The 26542-nt window shown below is 49.6% G+C and overlaps 1 protein-coding gene across 8 annotated transcripts in view; it reads right to left on the bottom strand.

Annotated features, from left to right (window-relative positions):
- Window positions 1–26542, bottom strand: part of TENM4 (teneurin transmembrane protein 4) — a 748341-nt gene that overhangs the window by 377522 nt on the left and 344277 nt on the right. For all 8 annotated transcript variants that reach the window (XM_043580116.1, XM_043580117.1, XM_043580115.1 and 5 more), the window contains 2 exons: window positions 11286–11573; window positions 6527–6796 (listed from right to left, as the gene is read on the bottom strand). In XM_043580116.1, the coding sequence (XP_043436051.1) occupies window positions 6527–6796; window positions 11286–11573 (558 nt within the window). The remainder of the gene's footprint in view (window positions 1–6526; window positions 6797–11285; window positions 11574–26542) is intronic.

Genomic DNA, 26542 nt, shown 5'->3' with positions numbered 1-26542 from the left:
TGAACACATCCCTTTCCCATATTCTCAGTTATACTCCTATCTTCTAACTTCGTGGGACACACCTTTTACTTGTCCACCTTCATGCCTTGTCTACAGACAACGCCCTTTCTTCCCCCTTTTCACCTGTTAGTCTTTTCCACCCCTCCAAGCCCAGTGGCCAGCACTTCTTCCATAAAACCTTCTCAGATACCTTCTGGTTGGAATTTTTCTCTTAAACCTCTATGATCCCTACTCTAAATGTCTTTTGTCCAGCAGGTCACAATCTGAGAGTGGCCTGGTATGATCTCTAGCTCCACATCAACTCTAACAGGTTATGGATTCGGTTTCTTTTCTGCAAGCTTCTCACATTGACAAAGAACATTATGTTCTGAAAACAGCTAGAATCACCTCCTAGATTATATATATATTGTACACGTTGAACTAATAAAAACATGTTTCTATAAAACAGAACAAACTGTGGAGTGCAGTGGCAGGAAAGATCACAGGTATTGGGGAGAGGTGGATTTGGACTCAGACCCTGGTTCTGCCATTTACTAGCTGTGCAACCTTCAGCAAGTCACCTCTCTGAATCTCAGTTTCCTCGGCTGGAAATTGAGGAAAGGCTAAGAGTTAATGGGCTTGTTGTCTCTATGTTCCTTCTAGCTCCTGGATTCTCAGATTCTCGGGTTCTCAGGTTCTCTAATAGGCTGTTTCTAATCCTGTTTTGGAAGTTGGGGCCTTACAGCACTCATTGTCCATGGATAGCTGCCCAGGTGGAGAGTCGAATTCCCGAATTCCTCCATGTTCCTGAAAGGGAGTATGGGCAGCTCATGAGGCAGAAGTGCAGTCAAACGCAGCTGTCCAACTTCTCAGGCTGAGGGAGCCTGGCTTCCTACCTTAGAAGATGGAGCCTTATGCACACAATGGCTGGGTAGCTGCAGTTTCTGGCCTCTCAGGGAATTAATGATAGATATGCTTATAGATTTTTTAAACCAAGTCTCATGAGCATGGGGCTACGGAGGGTAGAGGATAAATTGAGTTAAATTGGTAATGAGCTTCTTTCTCACTGTGCTTTGGAGATGCTCCCCTAATCTTCTGACTCTGAATAAGCAATTTTGCTGCCTAATTAGGTTAACCAATAATTTCCCTTTTGACACCCAGGCTGCTTGATACTTTTGGGGTAACTGTGATTCTGTTCATCATTTCTTTTCTAAATGCATTTCTCAATTTGCCTCTGGGATTAAAGCACAGAGTAAATTCTCACAATTCCCCAGACCACCCCCCGCCCCCCCGCCTGCCTCTTCACATGCCTCTAAGCCTCGCCTGGTGCAATTTTCTCTACCGGGAATGCCTCTCTCTAGATCCCTGATGCTCAGTGAAATCCTACTTGGCCTTCAAGCCCACGTGCATAACAAGAGTGAGATGAAGGAATGAGCCTTTGCACCCTCAGGGTAAGACCAGTGGCTACTTTTACCATCATTCCACAGCTCCTTAAAAAATTAATATCAATAGCCAGCATCAGTTAAGGACCAACACAGACCGCGTGCTTCACAGGTGTAGCGTAGGCTCATAGTAACGCATCAAGGAAAGAAGACATGCTGAGTCTGTCTTCTTTTAATTACTGTGGTAAAACATACATAACCCTTTTTTTTAATGTTTATTTATTTTTGAGACAGAGAGAGACAGAGCGCGAGTGGGGGAGGGGCAGAGAGTGGGAGACACAGAGCCCGACGCGGGGCTCGAACCCACGGACCGTGAGATCATGACCTGAGCCGAAGTCGGACGCTTAACTGACTGAGCCACCCAGGCGCCCCAACATACATAACCCTTTAAACCAGTACAATCCAGAGGCATGAAGTACATTCACCTTGTTGTGTGACCGTCACCTATTCATCTGCAGAACTTTTACAGCATCCCTACCTGAAACTCCGCATCCATTAAACCCTAACTCCCCATTCCCTGCTCTCTTGGCCCCTGGTAACCACCGCCACATTGTCTTAGAAATGAGGAAGCTTGGGGCGCCTGGGTGGCTCAGTCGGTTAAGCGTCCGACTTCAGCTCAGGTCACGATCTCGCAGTCTGTGAGTTCGAGCCCCGCGTCAGGCTCTGGGCTGATGGCTCAGAGCCTGGAGCCTGATTCCGATTCTGTGTCTCCCTCTCTCTCTGCCCCTCCCCCGTTCATGCTCTGTCTCTCTCTGTCCCAAAAATAAATAAACGTTGAAAAAAAAAATTTTTTTAAAAAGAAATGAGGAAGCCGTGGCTTGGGGAGCCGAGGGGCCTTGCCCAAGGTTTCAGAGCTGGACAGGGCACAATCAGGAGAGGAGCACAGAGCTCCTCATTAGACTCCAGAACTGCTGCTCTTTCAACCCTACAACAGTGCCTGCTATACCTCCGCTGCAGACAGAGACCCAAGGTCGTCCTATCTCCACCTCCCTGCTATTCATCTAGACTCCTGACTCCTGAATCATGCCCAGCACACTGAGGGAGCTTGGGAGAGGTATAGAGCAAATTACAATATACATCTACAACAGAGACGTTGTTGTCAGACTGACCCAGCAGTTGGGAACGGAGCTCGAATCGCAACCTTTGCTTTCTAAAAACATTTATTGATGCCAACTGTGTGCCTGGCCTGGTGCCAACTTCTCCATGCCATCCCCTAGCCTGCTGGCCCCACTCAGCAGAGGAGGCCCGAGGGCTGGCTCTGCCTGACGGCCGTGGTGCAGAAAATTTGTGTTTACATTACCCAGTCAATTCTGTATTTATTTTGGATATTAAGCAGTGACATAAAAGCTGCTGACATTAACCTTCAGGGGCAGAAACTGGCTTTAATGGACCCCATAAAAGTTATTATTGATGGCAGCTGCATGCAGCATCGCCATGACCTCAGCAAAACCCTCCACCACTATCAATACTGTTGACAATTACTATTGACTAATGCGAGGCTGGGTGGGTAGGCAGAGTTGATGTTCCTTCCTGTGGCTGGAAGTTGCTGGAGTTACTCTGCATTTCACATTTGGTAAAGATCTCTGAGAACGTGGTCACGTATTTTTGGTGGCCTCAACTGAGAGTCTAACACTCGCTGATTCAAATGGAGGTGGGCAAGGAGCTCGGATTATAGGACTGAAAGATCTGAGTTCCCACCCAAGCTTTGGTGACCTGCTGACTTCCCAGCTCCACCGTCTCTGCCAGGAGACTCTTTGGAGCCTCAGTTTCCCCTTCTGGGAAATGGGAATGCCATGGCACTGTCATGAGGATTAAAGGCAATCACACAGCGGTGGCTTGACACATGATGGGCCCTCCGTATGGCTCCCCTGTACTTCTGGAAAGCGGTCACACTCTGAGGTGTCTGGCTAATGTACCCAGTGCGATAGGGTCCCGTTCTGGTGGCAAGACCCAAGTTCTCATCAAAGAAGGAGAACTAGGGGAGGGGATGAATGTGAGACAGAGAGAGGAGGGCAGAGGAGGGAGAAGGAGATGGGAGGGGCATGGAGAAGGGAGGGAGAGCAGACAGGACAGAACCAGACTCCTGGGTAGGGCCTGGTGTCAGCTCTTCCCCCTTCATTCCCAGAGCCCCGGTCCTCAGCTGTAAGTTGGGGAGACAACGAGGCACACAACAGCACTGTCAACTTCATCAGTAGACAAAAGGGAGCCATTCCTACGGCTCACACACTGTCAGTATGATTCACTGTCACTATTTAGACCCGAGGATAACAAAGCTGTTAGCGTAGCTTTCCACCTAGGGGCAAGTGGACAAGCACGTGGGCAGCTGCGGGTGTCTGGACTTGGGGAGTCCAGGCCTGGAAGGGCTGCGGAGGTCGGGGGATCTCTGTTAGAGTCACCTGTCTACCTCCTTCGCCTGCCTGTCTTCCTTGAGCACAGCGAGGCTTGAGTGCGGCAGCCAGTGTTGAAACAGACCATCGGAAGAGAAGGAAGAGGTGGCCCGGCCAGGGGAAGCAGGCAGCTATTTCCCGTCCCCGTTATCAATTTCCCGTCCCTGTTATCAAAGGCTGAAGCTCTTGAGGCTCCTCGACCATGTCATTATCACCCAACAGAGGCTTAATTCAGCTCTAATTCAGCTCTCAGGGAATATACAATAATGTGGGCGGCGTGCACCTCTCTCTGTCATGACTTTGTGGAAAAATGATCATTTGTCACCACGGCCAGAAGCCTGCAAAAGAGCAAACAGCCTAAGTACTTTGCTGCAGAGGAAATTCACGGTCACTAGGGCTACAAGAATAAAGATCTTAGAGTCATGAAGGCCTGTGTTCAAATCCTGCCTTGCTAGTGATGTGACTTCTGCAGGTATCTTAACCTCTCAGTGCCATAGTCTCCTTATTCTGCACAATGGGGATGATACAACCTACCTCAAAGCAGTGTTCCTGGGGGGAAATGAGACCCTAGAACTAAAGCATCAGCACTGCTTAGGGGCCGCTGGTTAGCAGCAGCTGCTGACTGCTAACGTTGCTATTATCATATTATCATTTTCTTCTTGTGTGCCTCCATCTTAACACAAGCACTTCAGATCACAGAATCCCAGATCTAGAAGGGCTTGCGGGTCCTTCAGCTCAGCTCTTCCCCAAAAGTGTTCATTAGAACACCGAACCCATCAGATGCTCTGAGAGCAAAGTGTTCCACGCTCACATCAATTTGGGGGATGCTGCGTATGTCTCTCCTTGGTGGTTTACCCATTAGCAGGCACGTTAATAGATTAAAGGCTCTGAGAAGTCCTGCAGCAAAGAAATCGGCTTAAAACAACATATGTTTCCTACATTACTTGACCACAGGGCACTTTCCTGCTGTCATCCCCATCCCATCCTAAGAACTATTAACATTCTCAGATACAGGAAATGCTGATTTTGTTTAAAACTACTTATTTTACAGATGAGGAAAAGGAAACAGAGGTCCAGAGAAAGAATCCAACTTATCCAGTGCCACACTCCGGGTCAGTAATGGAACTGAGGCTCCCTGCCTCCTGATCAGAGACCATTTTCTCTGTAAAGGCCTTACATATCAAATCCGTGCTCTTGTTCAGTACATGGGGAGAGTGGGGGGCAAAGGGGCTGCTGCCTTGGCTTGGGCCTTGGTGGGAAGGTGGGAAGGTGGGAAGGTGGATGGCTTGTCACTGCAGAGAGGGGGATCTCCCTCGGTGCTGAGGTCATTGTCCTCCTCACAGGGCAAGGGAGGGTGACAAGGCCAAGCCAGTATCCAGGCACTGCTGCTCCCTCACCCCTCAGACAGGTGCACAGGCTCCCACAGGAAAACTTCCGAGCTCTCTGGGAGGGCTGGTGGAATGGATATTTGGAACTCTGCTGCACCTGACTCTTTAAGGAAATAAATTTCCCACCTGACCCTGACCTTACCTAGTCTCCTGACTGACTCAAATCTGGGACTCTGTTGTGTATAACCTAGCTAGAGAATCCTTTTCAGAGATTAACCTGCCTAAGCCTTCACCTCTGACCTGGTCTCCACCCTCACCCCCCTCCCCAACACACGCCTCTGGGGAAGCCTGCACAGGAATTAGGAGGATCCTGCACTCAGAGCTGGAAACCAGTAGGGGGCACTGGTGCCTGGCTGGGCCTTTCCAGTTTTCACTCCCATTGCCCTTCCCACCCTGGTATGGAAGCACTAGCACATCCCCTTCCTGGACTTCTGAGACCAAAAGCCCTCCCCGCTCCCCTGGGCAGAGGGGCTGTCCCAGTCTCCACTCCCCTCCCCAAGGCTGTGCTGCCAGACCCAGCAGCGGCTTCCTCAGTTCTGGCCCGGGTCCACAAAGCTGCCCAGAGTGTGGCTGGGCACAAAGCACCGGAGAAGGGAGACCACAGGGCTGCAACTAACCCAGAGCCCCTCAGACATCTGCCAAGGAGGTCCCAAAAGTAAGGAGGGAAATTCTGAAACCGAGTTCCCGCCCTTCCCCTCTACAAGGAGACATGTGAACGAGCTGCCATTTTTTTCTCCCACAACATCTCTTGGGCCTTGGAGGAAGGGGTGCAGAAGTGAGGGTGTGATCGAGCCCAGAACCTGCACGTCCCCAGATCTGCACATGAGATCAGGGGAAAGCTGGAGCAAACCCTCAGGCTTTGAGTTACCCCAACATGACAGTTTTTGTTCAAGGCCATCCTCTGACCAGCCTGAAATACGGGGGGAGGGCGCCCCCGGTGGAGACACCCCCAGGACTGCTGAGCACCTGGAGGCTGGAGACAGAGAGGGATTCAGGAAAGACCAGACATGGCTGATGCAACAGAGAACAAGCTGCTGGAGATCCGTTACCGCTGCCCCCCCTGCCCCCACCACAGGCACCTTGCAAGTAATAACCCTGTGCCTGAGGCACCTCCCAATCTGAAAACCCGAAAACAAAGAGCAGTGACCCAATCTCTGCTGTGTCACCAGTGGGTAGGTGTTTTGTGTGACCGTGCAAAAGGCTCTGACTTTTGACCACTGAGAGCAAAGCAATTTTTCACCAACTTTACCGGAGCCCCAAGCGATGGAGCAGAAAATCAATATTGTAATTAAAACCCCAGCACCTGGCACAGGCCAAGGTGGCCACTCACCGGTCTCGGTGTTCTCGTGCTCAGTGTCGGTGAGCGTGAGGTTGGAGTTGGCCCGGCTGGACAGGCAGGAGCTGCGCCCCGACCGTGTGCTCCGGCCCCAGAGCCGCACGGGATGCTCAGGGGACAGTACAGTGTCGGCCTCAACGTCGGCATCAGAGCTGGCCCCCATGGAGTAGCCGCAGTGTGGGAGGCCTATGTCTGTCCGGTACAGGGTGCCATGAGGGGGCGTCACCTCTCCCAGGCCTAGCTCATGCAGGGTGAAGTTGGCTCCTGGGAGGAAATGCAGGTAAGCTTGGTTAGGGTCTCCTGAGCAGGGGTCTCCCCACCAGAAACCGGGCCGCCCACCCCAGGATTCACTGTTGTCTGGTGAGCTTGTGTGGTGTTCTGCCCACGTGCCCCACTGCCAAAACGGCTCCTTCTGCCCCTCCCCCATCAGCCCACCTCCTCCACTTCCTTTAAGGCCCAACGCACATGGCCCCTCCTTTGTGAGGTCTCCCCTAATACCTACGCCCTGGGCGGGAGTCCTTGCTTCTTCCTGTATTCAAGCCCATTCTGAGAGTCCTTGGCCCTAGTCATCCTGCACAGTAGAACCAAAGGCCTGACCCTTCTGCTGGTGATGACTTCAGCAGGGGCAGGGAACCTGTCATGCTCATTCCTAAATCCCTGTGCCTAGAACAAAATGTGGGACTCAGTAGGGGCTCAGGAGATGTCTGTTAAATTGAGCCTTAGGTCTCTTCTTCTGACCGAGAGAGGACTTGCCAGAAAGGAGCACTCCTGAGCCGAGTGGACGCCTAGTTGATGAGACGCAGATGGCTGCCCTGGGACCAGAAGGTCCTTTCTGGTCAAGTCGGGAAAGCCTAGAACACGACAATGAAGATGGTGACTGGCAGAGAAAAGGGGGCCCCAAGCAACACCATGGGCTTCCTCATGCTAGGCAGGGCCGGGACCATGGCGGGGATCTGCAGGCTTTGGAACAGTCCAGGGAGCCAAGCACCCAGAGCTGGATTGCGGAGAAGTCTTGAGGGCTTGCGGAGGCCTGGAAACATCCAGGACTGAGGTCAGTGAAGAGGTGGGTGAGGGGAGTTCACTGGGGGATTAGCATTTGAGCAACAAAGGGAAAGGTAACTTCCAGGAAAAACACAGCCTCCATGTTGCACCTGAATGTTGGCTCAACGTCTGTTAAAGGATGGCTTCCTCCGTATTTCTAATATTCCCATGAGTGTTTGGGGGATGAAGAAGAAGGGGTGGACAGAGGCATTAACAGTCCCATTCCAATTAAACCACTTCTCTTGGAAATGGCTTTATAATCAGGTAGCTCCCACATTTAAGCCAATTCCAACTGGCCGTGGGTTTACAGACAAACAGCAATGAGCAGGGCGTGGTGCCTGGCTTTCCAGGCAAGTGGGGGGAGCTACAACCAAATACACGATGACAGGTGGAAGTCCAAAGAGGGGAGATCCACGGAGAATGTTCTGGGAACACACAGGCAGAAGGTGGGAGCTCAGAGGACAGGTTTGCAGATGAGAGTGAACTTGGAGAAAGGAGTAAAGAGGGCATAGATGCCTGAGCTTTGAAGGATTTCTGCAACCAGGGCCAGGGCTCACTGGGAAAGCCTGCAAGGCCAGGATCTGCCAGAGAACAGGAGGGGAGCCAGCAGGGAGAGCCATGCACACCATGGTGTGCATCAGTCTGCAAAGAAGCCCTGTGCTCCCGAGCGTCCCGGTCAGCTCTGGGCCCAGACCTCTGTACTGACACAGAGTGCATGTTCTGTAGAAGTTTCAAGAAAACAGGCAGACACACTCTGGCAGTACTTTGGGGGATGGATAAAGAGAGGGAAAGAGTGGGGGAGGAGGGACCAGTGGGGCCGCTGGGAAAATAAGAGCTGCAGTGGAGGCAGGGTGCCCCAATCCTGTGGCTCAGGCGGTTCATGTTGTTCCAGCCTTAATATGAGGTTAAGGTCATGAAATAGTTCTATACTGGCTGGAAACTGATGTCCGGGCCCACCCAGTGCCCCCGGCCTCCGCCCTGTCTACTCTTGCCCCTCCCCATAAACAACCCCCAGCCTCCCCATGATGTGGCACAGCAGGGACCTCTGGGCTCTGCTCAGTGGCCAGGCATTCTGGTTGTTCAGGGTATGGGTCAGACCGATGTTAAATATTTTGAATATCCCCTATGTGCCATCCTCCGGTCTGCCCTCCCTCTGTGCCCTCCTTCGAAGTAGAAGAAACTCCACATTGGAGACCAAATCCCCTGTCTGCTTTCCATCCTCTCTGCACACCATACTCACTGCTTGCCCCATTTACCTCTCTCTGATCTCCCTTCTCCACCCCTGTCTTGTCCCCTGCCTCCGTCCCAGCTCATGCTCCTGCCCTGATGGGCTGGACCTCTCAAGGAAAGCCAGTCACACATCAGAAGAATGTGAAATAAACAGCCCAGGCTGCATCAGTTTCCATGTGGCTTGCCCTATATACCCTTTTAAGCAGCCAGAGGCAGCGTGAATATGAGTGAGCTGAGAGATCTGTGGACGGAGAAGTGCAACGTGATGGCTGACTCTGAGGGCTCAGCGATCCCTTGTAGCCGGCTCAGCCCCTCTGAAGTGTGAGCTTAGGAGATTTATTTCCCCAAATGTGGGAAGTCCTTATGATCTGTTGACTTGATGGCCTTTTGGCGTCTTTCATGAGGATCCCAGGACACAGGCTGACCTATCACCCTGCTCAACCTCAACTTGTGTGATCTTGGGCTGCTGCAATCACCTAAGCCTCAATGTTCTTGTCTTTAAAGTGGGGGTGATAATCTATGACCTGCTAGCCTCACAGAATTTTTAAGGATCTCAGGAGGTAATGGGTGGGGGAGTACTCTCTAAACTGTCATGGCCATGTCTGCCTATGAAATGGGAATGATTCTTATTTAAAATTTGTAATGTTTATTTATTATTTTTGAGAGAGAGAGATATGAGCAGGGGAGGGGCAGAGAGAGAGGGAGATACAGAATCCAAAGCAGGCTCCAGGCTCTGAGCTGTCATCACAGCGCTAAACGCGGGCCTCAAATCCACAGACTGTGAGATCATGACCTGAGTCGAAGTCGGATGCTTAACCGACTGAGCCATCCAGGCAGCCCTGATTCTTATTTTTTATAAAGACAAGAGGGGGCTCCTCTCTGCAGCCTCCTGTGCTAGGGTGGCATCCAGGCCAAGCTGGGCCAGTCAGGGCTCACTGAGCTCTATCAGGCATGGGCGGGACAGAGCTGGAAGAAAGTTTTGATATCCTTTTGTCCCTTCTCATCGTTGAGACCCAGAGAAGGCAATGAGTGGTAGGCAGAATCTTTGAAGCATCTGCTCCACACCAGGCACCGTGTCAACTACTTTATTTACAATCCTCATTAATCCTCATGACCATCCTACGATTAGGATCACTGTTAACCCATTCCCCAGGTGAAGAAGCTGAGGGCAATAAAAAAGGCAGATCCAGAATTGAAATCGAGATCAGTCAGTTGCCAGTCTGAGCTCTTAAGCACAAGCTGGTAAAGAGCTAAAGATCGTTCCTCTTTTGAGCCTGAGAGGCAGCATTACAAACAGGCCAGCTTTCATGTGGATTCAGGCCTGTGGGAGAGGCCAGGTGGGTGTCAGGCTATATGAGGGTATACATGTTTGAGACCGGCTCCTCTTACCTCTGTGATCTGGGGCAAAGGATTCAGCTCGGGGTTGTCGTATGGATTAGATAACAGTGCCGGAATGTATATAAACCACACAGCACGCTGCCTGGCTAACCCTGGCTGTGGAAGGGGAGCGGGTAGGGCAGAATCAGCGACTGGTAGCAGCCCATCAGGCATCACAGAGGGCTCAAGGGTCTGCAGGCAGAAAAATAGGAGTCACTGCAGCACCAGGGTAAGGAACAAATACGGCAAGTGTGGGAATCATGAGTAGGTCTGAGGGTTGGAGCATGGGTGGCAGGGTGTGGAGAGGCGGGGGACAAAATAGTCCAGGAAGAAAAACGGATCTGGGGAAAGTCCCTTATGCCAGCTTAAGGAGCTCAGGTTATGGACAAGGGGGAGTCATTCCCAACTTCACTCCAGGTGCAGTGCAGAGAATGGCCCAGAGGTGGCAGCACTGGGTGAAGGGGGGCTGTGGTCAACCCTCCCGGGGAGAGAGAGGACAGTGACATAGTGGATGAAGAAGAGGGATGGATTTGAAAGTTACTTTGGAGTAGGAGGTGACTCGTGTAGGCCGGAACTGAAGGAGAGGAGTCAGGTGCCAAGATATTATCCAATTACCAAGACTTTAGGTCTATTTCAGGAGCAACGCTTTGATAGACCGGGACGATACTTGAGGCAAAGAAGGTAATACGTCTGTTGAATGGATACATATATGACGAGTAATAAAACGAATAACTGACTTACTCCGCACTTGATGTTAGCATGCTCACCGCTTACAACATGCCCCTCCAGCCCACAATTCAGTGCAGCCCATCTAACAGATGGGGACTGAGGCCTCCCGGAGAGCTGGTGGCGGTTCTGAACGCAACCCCAGTTAGTCTGGCCCGGAGCCCAGCTCCTAACCAGCTCTTTATGCCCACGGACCGGGTGACCACGAAGATGAACTTAACTAAGCGTGAATGACAGGCAGGCTCTGACCAGATCTGGGAGCCAGAATAGCCGAGACCTGGTGTTGGCCCGCGTCCTCCCGCCAGCTGTCTGCTCACCCGCGCACGCACCCAGGTGCACAGCTGCCCCTCCCCCCCAGCCCAGCCCCGGGCGCCCTCACCTGCGCGGCAGAACTCCTCGGCCTCTTGCGGCACCATGTCCTTGACTCGGCCGCCGTAGGCCAGGCGGGCGTCCTGGTCGTAGGCCTTCAGGGTCTCGCTGGAGCTGTAGGACTTCTGTGGAGCCTTGCCCTCCTCGCTGTCCGCGGACGAGCTGGTGTAGCGGCGCTCGGCGTCGCGGCGCCGGGTCAGCGAGCGGTACGGCTTCCTCTCCTTCACGTCCATGGCCTCCGGCCCGCGCTCCTCCACATCCACGAACAGGGTCCTCGCCGCACTCAGGGCTGAGTGGTCTGCAGCCGGGAAACCAAGGAGAGGGTTGAGCCCGGGCCCCAGGAGGCAAAGGCAATACCCGAATTCATCCCGGCCTCGGATTCGCCCTGCGATGCTGTGGACGAGGGACTTCAGACTTGGAGAGGGGAGGGCTCCACAGCCACAAAGAGATCAGTAGCGTGGGGGGGGGGGGGGGGGGGACGACTTGCACCCGGGCCCTCTGAGGATAAATCCTCTTTCTGCTACTCCGCCTAGCCGCCAGGAAGAGGCTTCAGCCTCCCCTCCAGTGATGGGTATCAAGGTAGTTGAAAACAAAGACCAGAGGGCACTGATTTCAGCAGTCTCCCTAGATAGGAATCATGTGTTTGTTCCCATCATGTCCCCAGCTGGGATAGGGCCTGCCACGGAGCTGGGGCTCCTTAAGAATTCGTGAAACGGGGCTTCTGGTTGGCTCAGTTGGTTAAGCCTCAGACTTCAGTTCAGGTCATGATCTCACGGTTGGTGGATTCCAGTCCCGCATTCAGATTCGCTCTCTCTCTCAAAAATAAATAAAACATTAAAAAAAAAAAAAAGAATTTGTGGGGGCGCCTGGGTGGCTCCGTCGGTTGAACGTCTGACTTTTTTCAGGTCATGATCTCACAGTTTGTGAGTTCGACCCCCGCATGGGGCTCTGTCTGACAGCTCAGAGCCTGGAGCCTGCTTGGGATTCTGTGTCTCCCATGCTGTCTGCCCCTCTCCCCCCCTCAAAAATAAATAAAAACATTAAAAAAAATTTTTTAAAAAGATTTTGTGAAATGAAAAACAACGCAGGCATGCGGCTAAGCACTTAGCACACACTATCTCATTACATGGTCACACGGCCTGAGATGTTATTCTTGTTTCCAACCTTTTTTGGAAATGAGTCAGAGTATAAATAACCAATTCACATGTATCATGACCAGATAATTAAACAACTACTGGATAATTGTCTGTTTTCTCCCACTAATAAGTAAGCTCCATGAGAGCAGGCACTTTAGCTCTTTTGCTCACTCCAGAGCCTGGTGCATCTAATATACATTTGTTTATTTAATTGGCCAACCAATCCCCATCTGACAGATGAGAAAACCAAGGTTCAGAACCTCCTTCAAGGTCACTGAGGCGGTAATAAAGCCCGGATCTGAACCCAGGTCTGTTAGGCTCTAAAACTGGAGTTTTTCTATTCTCCCACACTTCCGTGAGTCCCCTTCCTTCCACTACACAAAAGTGTCCTTCCAGCTAGGCTGACCCTGGCCACCATGGCAATCTGAGAACTCCCTTACGTCCAGACCTACAAGCCTCAACAGGGACACCATCAGCACCTGGGGAAGCCACAGTGTCAGCCCCATTTGCCTGGGTGTTGCCAGGGTGTCTGATTGGTGGGAAGCTCCTGATATCACTTTTTTTTCTTTTCCCCATTGGACCTTTTTGCTCTAAACGGACATCCTGGGATTTTTTTTTTTCAACGTTTTTTATTTATTTTTGGGACAGAGAGAGACAGAGTATGAACGGGGGAGGGGCAGAGAGAGGGGGAGACACAGAATCGGAAACAGGCTCCAGGCTCCGAGCCATCAGCCCAGAGCCTGACGCAGGGCTCGAACCCACGGACCGCGAGATCGTGACCTGGCTGAAGTCGGACGCTTAACCGACTGCGCCACCCAGGCGCCCCTCCTGGGATTTTTTTTATACCCGTGATAGCACTCCCTTCTTCCTTCCAAATGTCTTCCTTTGGCTCTGGAATAGCAAATGCAGCCCCATACAAGAGCCAGGAGATAAGCACAGGAGGAAAACAGAATATCCTGAGCGAGGCTTGATGAGAGCTCTTATTTTTCTTGACGCATACAGCTTTCTCAGTTCTTTCTTTCACTGTTCCACTTCTTAGAGCCCTGTGGATATACAAACTGTGCAACTGTCCTGTAGAAAAGCAACAGAGCAAGAGCTATGACCAATGGTGCCATGCTGGTGTGGAGGCTCCGTGCCTGGGGTGGGGTCTCTGACAGACGGCGGCGAGGGCCGGGCCTGCCAAGAGGACAGTTGGGCACTCAGTGCCTGCAGGGCTGCAATGTAGCAAGCAGTACAGGGTGGCTTATTCATTTTTAAGACAAGTTAGAAATTTGGACTTAGACACAAAATGTGTGATTTTTGGATTCTATCCATGATTTCTTCAAATCTCAAAACACTTTGTAGGCCAAACAAAACACACTGAAGGTTAGCTTTGGTCCGATGGGTGGGTGTTTCCAAGTTCTTTGTTCGGTCATGGACAGATGAGGCATCCTTTTGGCCGAAGATGCCCTCTTCCCTACCAAGACCCAAAAGGCCATCTCCCGGGGAAGGTCTCAGCCTGGTTCCACTGCAAACTCTGCTCATCTGGTTACAGAGCTCTCTAGACCCACTCAAATGGGTCCATTATGTCCTAACCTGGAAAGCTGCATCACTTCACTTAGCAAAAGAATGGTCTGAGGTTACCACTGGTAACTGGTTGGAGTCTTTGGGATTTATCACAGATCCCAATTGGCTACTATAGACTTCCTTCTACATGTTCTCCATGATTTTCAAAGAGTGCAAACATTTGTGATTTCATTGGTACCCCCTGATAACCACAAAGCATATAAGACAACTATTTTCACCCCCATTTTATACATGGGGCAACAGTGACCCAGAGCCATCCAGCTGTCTGCCCAAGGCCACACGGTGAGTTAGTAGCAAAGCCAACAATACTAGACAGACAATGCCTTAGGGTGGCAGCTAGAGCCAATCAAGATGTGTAGGTGATATTTTTTGGGTCCCAGTTTTCAGAATACCCATGGAAATTAGTTCTGGGACAAGGAAAAAGACGTAAGATACATAGAAATCAAATCACCTTACTGAAGCCCAAACCCAAGTTTCCGAGCTCTGGTCTCTTAACATTCAGTCTTCTGACACTGGCTTACGCAGTGATAGTTGGTCGTCTGAGTACCTGAGGGGCAGGGCTGGAGGGAAGACCGGTGATAACACTTTCTACTCCAGGGCTGTGAAACCTTTTTGCCTGCGATCCATAATTTGAAAAACATCTTACGTTGTGACTGGATACACACATTTATGTATATGAATGCGTGTGTTTGTGTGTATAAAATGGAAAGAAGATTCACAAAACCAAAGTTACCACATGATGAACAATGTATTCTGATGTTTCCTATTTCATTCTCTTTCAGTTTTTTAAAAAGGCAGACAACTCTCTAACTTGACCCAATACTGGCTTTTGACCCAAAGCACTGTTCTGGTCTAATTTGGATGAGAATTTATGGCGATTGTCACCTGGCCTCTGTGCCCTCTGGCCCTTCACCTCCAACCCACCCCCCTGGATGACAATAATGATGATGATAATATAATAAGAGTAAGCACTAAAGTAATGTTAGCCATTGTTAATACTAGTGACTAATAATTCATAATAATGATTTCATAATAATAACCAATATTATGTTATTATTAGTAGCTAATATTTGCTGAGTACTGTTACTAATATTGTACATAGTAATATTTTAATCCTCACTTCAATTCTGTGTTATAGGTACTATGACTATCTGTAAATTACAGGTGAGAAATTATGAGGTTAAATATATTGTCTAAGGTTACACAGATCTTGAGTGGTGGACCCAGAATTCTGGTCCAGGGGTTGAACTTGGCATATGGATACAGCCATGAGATGATTTTGCCTCGGTAGGTTGTGCCAGATGAATTTCTTAAGCCCAGATCATTCCACTACCCTGTTGATGCCTCTCTAGGAGCTCAGAATAAATTCTTGTCTCCTGGTCAAAATGGAAGGTTAATCTTTGATCTGGCTCATTTCACTTCCTTCTCACTGAGTCACTTGCAACCTTCCTGGATGTTAATTCTGTGGCCTCTCTGCCTTTGTTCATGTTGATTTATCACTGTACATCCAGCTAACTCAATGGTCTATATTCATGTCTGCTTTTCCCCTGATGGCAGTTCCCTGAGGGCAGGCCTGGCATCCACAGAGCTCATGAAATGCGTGTGGAGTGAATGAATGAATGAATACAAATACTTGACAGCTACTTTTTACTTCTTACCAATCTTAGGTGATATAAAATATTAGTAGTTTGATTTAGGTAAATATGTATTAGATATATCTAAAATTGAATCAAAGGCATTGCTTATACGACTTCTTTTAAAATTTCAAAGGGGCACCCAGGTGACTTGGTTAAGCATTCGACTCCGGCTTGGGTCATGAGTTCGAGCCCAGCATTGGGCTCTCCACTGTCAGTGCAGAGCCTGCTTCAGATCCTCTGTCCCTCTCTCTGGCTGCCCCTGCCCCACTCGCTCTTGCTCTCTCTCTCAAAAATAAACATTAAAAAAAAAATTTTCAAAGTAAGCCTACGTTTGAAGTATGTATCTAGTATGTAGCAGCTGTGTGACCTGGGACAAGTTATTCCACCTCTCTGGGCTTCAGTTTCCTCATCTGTAAGGATGAGCCTCTTAGGGTTGTTCTGAGGATTAAATAATAGTTAATACATGTCCCTGGTACATATTGTCCCTAATACATAGCAGGTGCTCAGTAAATGTTAGCCATTATTATCATCAGAAAAAAAAGCCGACATTTTATTTTTAAAAGGCACCCTCTAGGAGGCTCCAGCTGAGCATCAGTTATAGCTGGAGAGGAACATCCCCTCAGAAACGTATGTTAATAAGGCTGAGACACATTTTAGGCTGTTAAATTGGTGGATGACTATGTTTTTTTTTTTTTTATCAGTGTGTGCCTGTTGACCAAAGACACCGGCTTCAAGGCAAAGGCTCAGTAACTATGAATTACTAACAACACAGCCCCGAAACTCACAGCTTCCCTGTCACAGAGCAGAGGCAGGGAGAACATTTGCCTTGCTCTTATTCCCCTTTAATTTTTTCCCCCAGTTTTGAGTTAATACAGTAATTCAGTAAATGGTAAATATCTATTTTTTAACAGATGGGAGGTTGGTCATGGTTCACACTCGGCTTGGCATTTAATAGAGGAGGAAGAGGTTGGGAGGTGAGAGGCGACAGTAGAGCGAGGGTCCCAAGCACAGAGACGCAAAGACCCGGCGGGAGGGTGGAGGAATGCTGGGGAGGGGGCCCAGCTCGGACCCACCCGCCCGGCCCTCCCCGCCCAGGCTGGGCAGCCCAGGCACCTGGCACACATTCATGTTTCAACATGGCAGTCCCTCCTTACCCTGCTGACCAGGGGCTCCCCCCTGCCCCTAACTCTATTAGCCTGACCTTCCTGACCCTCCCTCCGCTCCTTCCCGCTGCCCACAGAGCACCTCGCTTCTCCCAGACGCACACCCTCCGTTTCTGTCCCTCAGAGCTGCCGGCCATTTCTCAGACACCCTGCACCCTTGCTGCCACGGAGCCTCTGCATACCTGGCTCACCGGGCTCACCTGAGGGAGATGGGGCAGGAGGGTGTAGGCAAGAGGTCACAGTGCTGCATCCTTGCTCTCTCCCTGCTCCGTAGCCCTTTGTCCACTCATCTGACACCAGGAAGTGAATCAAGAGCTGGACCCATCCATCTCCAGACCTTCCTTCCCACAACCCTCCACCACGCACAGTGACAGAACCAGCTTCCATGGTCTCGCTCCAGCCACCTCCTGGCTATGGGGCTCTGGGCAGGCTGGAGGTGTTGGCTTTATTAGATGCTTTGTGAACTAATGTACCTTATCCCTACAGGCAGAAGGGATTGGGAAATGACTACTAGCCGTGTAGTCATCATCATCATTATTGACATGTTGTTATTTCTGACCAACATACATGTAACTGCACCCATGTAACATGTGTGAGACCCCGGCCTGCTCCTGAGGCAGGGCTTGCTGAAACTCTTCTTCAGGTAAGACCCGAGCACCATGAAGATGTCTCCAGAGAGGAGTTCATTTCCACAACCTGTTACATACATACTTATGCTGGGCCCTGGGGCCGGAGATGAGCAGGACGGAAGCCCTCTGTCCAGGGTGTCAGCCAGAGGAGGCGACCGCCAGTGCTTTGCTAAGCAGGACCTACGCTTCTACACGTTTCTCCTTATGCAGACATGGGTGTCATTCTTGGCCTCTCTATGGGGAAGGAGAGTGGGCCCCGGACAAGGAAAGGGAAGAAATATGTGTGCATCGAGCCCTGCCTGCAGTGCCTTCCACACGGCCCCGTAAGAGCCCTAGTAAATTACCACTTTAGACAGCAGGCGACATGACCTGGGTGGTTGGTCAAGTTCACGCAGCCGGTAGGTGACTCTAAAATCTACATTTTAGGCTTTTTTTTTCCCCCTCTTTTACACAGACCTGGGCTCAGATAGATCTGGAAGGTCTGAACAGGTCTATGAATGTGGGCAGGGCTGGGGGACCCTGGTGGTGATGGTGATCAGGGTATAATCTCAGACAGGAAAAGAGGTAATAACAATAGAACGACTACCATGTATCGAACATCTACGCCTGTGCTGGGTATTTTGTACACACTATTTCCAATCTCTGCAGCAATTATGCGGGTTAGATACATGCTCTTTTATATCTTTTCTTATTTATTCTTGTTGTGCAAATGAGATAACAAGCTCACAAAAGAGATTACGTGACTTGCTCTAGACGCCACGGTTTCAAATGTCAGGGCCTAGTTTTGAATCAGGAGAAAGGTATTGCACACCTAGTACCAAGGTTAATTCATTTAGCAAATGCTTACTGAGGACCTTTCCTGTCCTAAGCGCTGCAGAAGATGTGCTGAGGTAACACGCCAGGCTTCCTTGTTTCCCTCCCTCCCCTTGACCTCTTCTCCCACCCCGCCTCTTCTCTCCCGCACTGAGTTCCCACCCTGCTGTCGCAAGCCTCACATGCGGTCTATACAATGGAGTACTACTTGGCAAGGAGAAAGAATGAAATCCTGCCATTTGCAGCAATGTGGATGGAACTGGGGGGTATTACGCTAAGTGAAACAGGTCAGTCAGAGAAGGACAGATCTCACGTTTTCGCTCATATGTGGATCTTGAGAAACTTAACAGAAGACCAGAAAAGGGAAGGGGAAAAAATAGTTACAAATAGAGAGGGAGGGAGGCAAACCACAAGAGACTCTTAAATACAGAGAACAGACTGAGGGTTGATGGCAGGTGAGGGAGAGGGAAAATGGGTGGTGGGCACTGAAGAGGGCACTTGTCGGGATGAGCACTGAGTGTCGTATGTAAGCGATGAACCAAGGGAAGGAATCTACCCCTGAAGCCAAGAGCACACTGTATACCCTGTATGTTAGCCAATTTGACAGTGAATTATATTAAAAAAGAAAGACAAATGAGCTTCCACCTCCTTGGAGCTTCTACATAGTGGACAAGTCGGCCAGGGAGAGAGGCAGGGGAAGGACCACACGGGCCCCTCGCCTGGGCCAGATGGGCCAACGGTGGAGAGAAGATCAGAGACCACTGCCCAGAGAAAGTGACATTTAAACTATGACCGAAACATGTCAAGTAGAAGTGAGCCAGGCCAGACAGTTTTGAGGTAAGGAGAGAAAAGAAGTCTAGATGTGACTTTCTGTTTTCTCTGACGTACAGTAAAAATGCATTTCACAATCCAGAACACACACGCATGGACACATTTCTAACTAAAAAAAAAAATTTCAGAAACTATGCCTCATATTTCCTCAAAGGTGGACTCTGACATTTTCTGTTTTATTCTTCTCTGCCAAAACAGGATCATGGATGGCTTGCCAACCTACGGTGTGCAAAGCACTGTTCTAGTCACAGCACGGATGAAGCCGGAGGTGTATGAGAACTGGGACCAGAGGGAGACCCCGTTACTCTCCGAGTCCAGCCTTGAGGGAGAGAGAAAGGTGGAAAGGGAAGCCTGAGAGCGGAGGAGTGAGCAGCCTGGTGGAGAAAAAGCAACTTCCATGAACAGTTGTCATCCAAGAGGGCAGTAAAATGCAAGCAAGCATGTGGCAGAAAGCCTGGATGGGAGGTCCCTGGAGAACGCGTCCTCCACGTCTTGGGTTTTGGAAGCCCTGATGTGGCGGTGGCCGGGAGCTGGCCTGGAAGAATGGCACAGGTGTTGGACCCGGGAGAGAAGGGGAGATGGGCAAAACAAAGCTTTAGGTGTGGGGGGAGAAACTCAAGAAGCAAAGTTGGGCCCTTCGTGCCGGCTCCAGCAATATTTATGAGGGGCAGGGGCCCGGAACACTGGCAGGGAGACCTGCACAGACATACCTCACTGCCAAGGAACCTCGACCCTGCCAAAGCCCTCAGGGAAACGGGGGCTGTTACCACCCTGGGTTTCCTTGTGACCTACAGAACAGCCGGAGACGAACCAGGAAATTGACTGAATTCCTACCGGACTAAAGTTTTATAAGTTTTCCTTAACATAAGCACATGGTGATATTTTTAGCTCTTTGTGTGTCAAGATGGGCCCATAAATATTTCAGAGCTAAAATGTGTTCTATAAAATAGAAGTCCCGGGCATTATCTGTTTGTGTATGTGTGCATAAGACCATCATAAATTTTTACTTTCCTTAGTCCTTCAGAGTTTGGTGTTGCAAGTCCTTTGTTTTAAACCCTACTGTGATATGAAAGTGGATGCCAGAAGTGGAGGGGACATCTGTGCTGTGTGGGGACTGTGTCAGGCTACACGTGCACCAGAGAACTAGGGGTTATCCCCACTTTACAGATTTGAAAACTGAAGCTCAGAGTAGCAAAGCGATGTCCAAGTTCATACGATATGCCAAGACCGGAATCTGGCCCTAAGTCTGTGTTCTCTGTAATGGTACCCAGAGCTCACTTCTTTGGCCCTGTCACTTGAGGGAATGTCTTGCTTTTAAACACAGTGGCACAGTGAGGGGCACTTGGGTGGCTCAATCATTTGAGTGTCCGACTTCTGCTCAGGTCACCATTTTACAGCTCACGGGTTTAAGCTTCACGTCGGGCTCTGCACTGACAGCTCGGAGCCTGGAGTCTGCTTCACATTCTGTGTCTCTCCTTCTCTCTCTGCCCCTCCCCTGCCTGTGCTCTCTTTCTCTCTCTCTCTCTCCCTCTCTCAAAAATAAGTAAATAAACATTAAAAAAAAAATAAAAAACAGTGACACAGTGATTATAATAATGGTGGCTAAGAGCAAGGTCTTTATATTCATGACCTCATTTTATCCTCACCATATCCCCAAACCACGCTTATTTTATAGCTTAGAAACCTGGGACTGAGAGAGGTTAAGTGCCTTGCCCAGAAGACCACAGCAAGAAGGTATCAGAACCGGGATTCAAACCTGGGTCTATATGACCCCAAGGCTCAAGCTTTTACTCATAACCTATACTGCTTCCCACACAGGTCATCCCGTATTTTAGTTTCCTTAGATGTTCTATTTGCTTTTTCATTCTGTTTTGTTAGCAGTATTAATTCCTTTGATGGACCAGGTTAGCAACTACCCTGGACTTTCTGGGAGGATTGCTGTTATACCTGCTGCTCGAAGTGGCCCCAGACAGTGTTGTGGGCCAAAAAAAGGGCTTTTTTGGGAACACGGTGGAGTATGGCTGTGTGCCCAGCCAAGCTACTGGGATATCCCTAATCAGTGGCTGGCAAGCAGGTGACAGATGGTGCCATTGCCTACAGGTGCCATCTCGCCCTTTTATTTGAGGGCCTGTCACAGGCCAGGTATCGAAGGGAGGTGACTGTTGTATGGGCATCATCCTCCGATCCTGAGCTCAGAGAGCTCCCACCAGAGCTGCCTAGACCACTCAAAAGGGCTGAGCGTGCACAGGACCTGGGATGCAACAGGCCCTCAACCCACAGGAGGGGATATGAGGGCGGTGTTTTCCACATTCTTCCATCCAGATGCTTCCCCTCCCGGAGCTACCTACCAGTCAACGATTCTTTATAAATGAGGACCTCTTAGAGTCAGAAAATGTGGCATTTACTATCTTAAGATTGACAGTATCATCAAAGGTCAGCTGGTCCATGCCCCATCGATGTCAGTCCCCTCTGTGCCATCCCCAAGTGGTCATGCCACCTCCAAATCTGGGGACCTCACTACCTCCAGGGAAAGTTTCATGTTTCCTGACATGTAGCCGAAGCTTCTTTTAGCTTCCTTCCAAAGGCCTCAGCTCTAATCCGTGGGGTCCCAGGGAGGAAGTCCAGCGCCTTTGTCCCAGCAACAGTCCTTCCGGACTAAAGACAGACTTGTCTGTGTGTCCTTGAGTCTCCTTGTCAGGCCGAACATCCCTCCTAAGATTTTCAAGCCCTCACCTTCCTGGCGAACTTTCCCTGGGTTCATCCATCCTTGCCTGTTCTTTCCCATCCACCAAGCCTTTCCAAACGGGGGTGGGGGTGGTGCTGGGGACAAGGAAGTGGATCAGACACAGTTAGAGGGACAGATACATCTAGATGGTTCCAACACAGTGAGCACAAAAGAGCAACTGACAGAGATGCTCGAGGCAGAGTAGGGGACATCAGCTCAGGTGGGGCAGGCAGCAGGGCAGCCAGAAAGAGGTCACAGCTAAGCTGAGGCCCAAGAGCTGCACAGGAGTTAACCAGGGGACAGGGAAAGGGGCACGCTCACGTTCATCTGCATGCCGCTCACGTGGGGTGGGCTAGAACCCCTGGGAACCTCTTGGTGCAGCTGAAATGCCCCCCACGCACCCCTCTCTTGCACCCACTGGGCAGCTCAACTCCACGTGGCTTTCTAGGAAGCACACCCACCCAGCCCAGGTGTGCTGGCTATGTGCTGCGACTCAGCTTCTCCATGACTCTTGAGAAACTGTTCTGCCTCTCAGCTCCCCCCGGAAGGGGCTTTCTCCTTCTCCCTGGAGAATCCATTCAAGGGCCAAGCCCCAAACCCAAGTTTTATCATCAGCATGCCAATACTCTGCAAAAAAGTGTGCAAAGGCCCTGCACAGATTTCTGATTCTCTATGGGCGTCTTATTCTGGGACCACATTATGAGATCATCAGAGGGAGGGGAGAGGCAGTCGGGCTGATTAATTGCACATCCCCTCCTGTGTCCGAGGCTTAAACCCGTAATTACCTGGGGCTCTTGTGTTAGGCCTCCACTCTGGAGGGAGAGCTGGAGGAGAAAACTGGCACCACAGGTAGCAAGGACTGACTCCAGGCTCTGCAAATAGTGAGTCTCTCAGTTGTTACACTAACTCCCTCCATCCCACAAGAGCCCCGCAGATTTTTGAAGGTAGCCACTGCTTGTGCCCTCTTGCTCTGCCCAGGGCTCTGTGTCCATAGAAAGAAGAAAGCTCTCAGGCGGCTGTGACTTGGTGATGGCCACACCAGCAAGTAAAGAGACAGGAGTTGCCGGGTTTGTGTTTCCCTTCATAACCTCAGTTTTCTCCTCTGCATATTGGGGTGGTGTGAGGGTCATCCCAGGTAATCCACGCCTGAGGACTGCCTCTATGTACACACACACACACACACACACACACACACACACACGTTGAATTCAAAGTACTCTGTCAAAGGCTTCAAGTTCTGTAGTGTAATGATCGCAAAGCCCTTTGGGGAGGAATCGAGAGGGGTCCTTGCAGCAGGCAAAGTTGGTTCGCAAAGGTATCCCAGAAAGGGATGCCCAGTTGCAAAGCAAGGGAGAAAGAAGTGGCTTTGGCAGAATTTCACTTATACCTTTGTGTATGCAAGCCTCAAAGAGGTGGAGGGAAAGGCCCATAATGATGGGAAAACCCTAACTGCCTGAAGCTGCCACCATTTCCAATAATTAAAGGCAGACTTAATAGATATTAGGGCCCTCTTTCCAGCAGCTGGGTGGTCAGGCAATTTTTATTTCAATAATTAGCTGCTGTAAGTCACACGGAGCTGGAGACAGATAAAGGCAGGGCCAGGCTCTCACGGAGCTAATTGTGCCCAGAGTCCTACACGCCTAATCAAGCCTTGCGCTGCTCGTATCCCTTTCATCCAAAGCCTCAAAGGACCTCGCCATCGGTAATTAAGTCTCATAAGTGCTGCAAGGAAAGGGATTCTCCTTGATGGTCTGGATGAAGAAGAGGCTGCTGGGGTGGAGGTGGGGCAGGCAGCCAGGTGGCTGGCCCCAGGATGAGGAAAGAGAGCAAGAACAGGCCCCAGCCTCCGAGCCTGGGCCCTTCAAGCCTTTGGCTACTGTGCACTCTATCCTTAGGCAGGAAAACTCGCAGACCTTGTGGCTTCAATGGCCACCTCCTGTTGAGTCTGGCTCAACCTGCCCCAAACTGGAGACAGCCCAGATGGCCACGGAAAGCCTTTCCAAATGTATCAACCTGGATGGTCTCTGGTCGATGTGTTTGTTGGACACACAAGGTCAGGCAGGGGTCATTCAGATACCACTCTCCTAGAGTCCTAGAATTAGAGAGGAACATAAAGGATATTAGTCACACAAGCCCCATCTGAAGCTTGGAATCCTGCTGTGAGTCCACATGAACACCAGTAAGGTTTTGCTTGATCTCGGATGATGGGGCATTCACTCCTGACACACTTCATCCTCTAAGCAGTGGCCTTCAAAGGTTAATAATAATTCTTCTTCTTCTTCTTCTTCTTCTTCTTCTTCTTCTTCTTCTTCTTCTTCTTCTTCTTTAATGTTTTATTTATTTTTGAGAGAGAGAGAAACAGAGCTCGAGCGGGGGAGGGGCAGAGAGAGAGAAGAAGACACAGAATCGGAATCAGGCTCCAGGCTCTGGGCTGTCAGCACTCACGGACTGCGAGATCATGACCTGAGCCGAAGTCGGACGCTTAACCGACTGAGTCACCCAGACGCCCCTTCGAAGGGTCTTTCTGATAGCAAAAGCTAGAATTTACTGATTTCCAGAAGCTTCTTGCTGGTCCTAACTCTGCCCTAGAACCTCACAAACAAGCCTAATCCTTTGCCCTGCCCCCACTCTAACCCCAGAATAAGATTTCTCTTTCTCAGGCTTCAGAAAGCAGTGAAGCACAGTGGTAAAAAACATGAGCTTTACATCAAAAGCACAACCCAAAAAGAAAAAAAAAAGTGATAAACTGGACTTCACTGAAATTCAAACCTGTGCTCTGTGGAAGACTCCGTTACTAGGATGAAAAGAAAATATTTGCAAACTGCATATCCAACAAAGGTCTAGCATCTAGAGTACACAAAGAGTGCTCCAAACTCAACAGTAAACAACAACAACAACAACAACAACAACAACGATAATAAAAACCCCTCAAACAGCCCAATTAGAAAATGGCCAAAAGACATGAGCAGATATTCACTGGGGAGGATACACAGATGGCAAATGAGCACGTGAAAAGATGCTCAACATCACCGGCCGTCAGGGACATAGAAATGAAAACTACAATATCCCCATGTACCCATCAGAGTAGCTAAAAGAAAAAATAGTGATAACTCTAAATGCTGGCAAGGATGCAGAGAAACTGAAGTGCACACACATTTCTGGGAGGAATATAAATTAGTACAGACCCTCAAAAACACTTTGACACTTTCTCATGGAAATAAACATGCAATTACTGCACAATCTAATGACTGCACTTTGAGTGTTTATTTCTCAGAAGTGAAAACTATGCTCATACAAAAACCTGTACAACAATGGTTGTAGAGGCTTTACTCATTATAGCAAAAACACTGGACAGTCCGGATGTCCTCCGACAGGCAAATGGTTAAATAAAGGGAACACCATGGAATACAATTCAGTGAGAAAAATGAATGACTAATGATACTAATGACTCTCTAGAGAATTATGCCGAGTGAAAAAAAAAAACACAATCACAAATATTATGTCTTATATGATCCCACTTGTGTAACATTTTTGACATGACCAAATGTTGGAAATGGAGAACAGATCAGCAGCTGCAAGGGGTTAGGGATGGGGCAGGGGTGGGAAGGAGGTGGGTATGGCTATAAAAGGGCAGTGTGAGAAATCCTGTGGTGCTGGAAAGGTCCGCTATCTTGACTGGACACACTAAGCTACAGGTGATAAAACAGTACAGAAGTAAACACACACATACACACCAGTAGGACACATGTAAAACTGGGGAAATCTACATATAATGAATGCATTGTACCAATGCCCCCATCCTGGTTGTGATATCTGCTCTCCTACTGATGTTGTGCAAAATGTTACTGCTGCGGGAAACCTGGGTAGAGAGTACCCAGGATATCTCTGTATTATCTTTTACAACTGCCTGTGAGCTACAATTACCTTTATAGAGACTTCAATGATAACAATAGGTTTTGTGAGTCCAGAAGACAGGGGCTTGAACCCTGAACCTACTAGGTACTTCCTGTGCAACTCTGAACAAAGAAACTATCTGAGGCTCAGTTTCCTCATCTGTAAAATGAAGATAGAGTCCAACATCTTACATGGCTGTCCTGAGGCTTACATGAGGCAAACCTTGGGAATGTTCTTTAATTCCGTACCTGGTGCATAAATAAGTATTCAATAAATAACGGTAATAGATGTTACAAGATAATACAGGGAAAATGTTCCTGTGCCTTCTCCTAATTCAGTGCCCACTCACCTTCCTTCCAACCTGGCCATCCTTCTCCGAGAAAGTTCCTTTTGATCAAGATCTCTCTTTAAAATACCAGGGTTAAAAGCTGCGATGCAGTGTCGGTATCAGCGATGCTCTGACATCTTAGTATTTCTAGCCACGTTGCCATACTTTACATGGGTTTGTTTTTGACCAATCATTAGCTGCTCATTTTCTGTGTCATGTATTTCCCCCCAATAACGTAGCGAGCTGCTCAGATCCAGAGTCACTTAACAATTCTTAATCATGTACTATGGGCAGGTACAACAAACACCACCGGTGTGGTATCACATAACAATCACAAAGTCCTTGGGATAACTGGGGAAGTTAGGTGTGGTGGGAGACTACTATAGAAATGACACCTCCCTGTATTTCGCCCTTGTGCAGTCTCCCACACTGACTCCCGGGTTGTCCATTTTGCACTGGCCGAGGGGCCCAGGGGACATTAGCAAACGGGATTCAGAAGCGTGAAATACCCTTGAGTTTTGGGTTTGCCTTCTCTGGCTACTGTT

This window comes from Prionailurus bengalensis, chromosome D1, assembly GCF_016509475.1.
Source record: "Prionailurus bengalensis isolate Pbe53 chromosome D1, Fcat_Pben_1.1_paternal_pri, whole genome shotgun sequence".
Taxonomy (NCBI): Eukaryota; Metazoa; Chordata; class Mammalia; order Carnivora; family Felidae; genus Prionailurus; species Prionailurus bengalensis.
The sequence above is the reverse complement of the archived record's forward strand: the minus strand, read 5'-3'. Positions and strand labels throughout refer to the sequence as shown.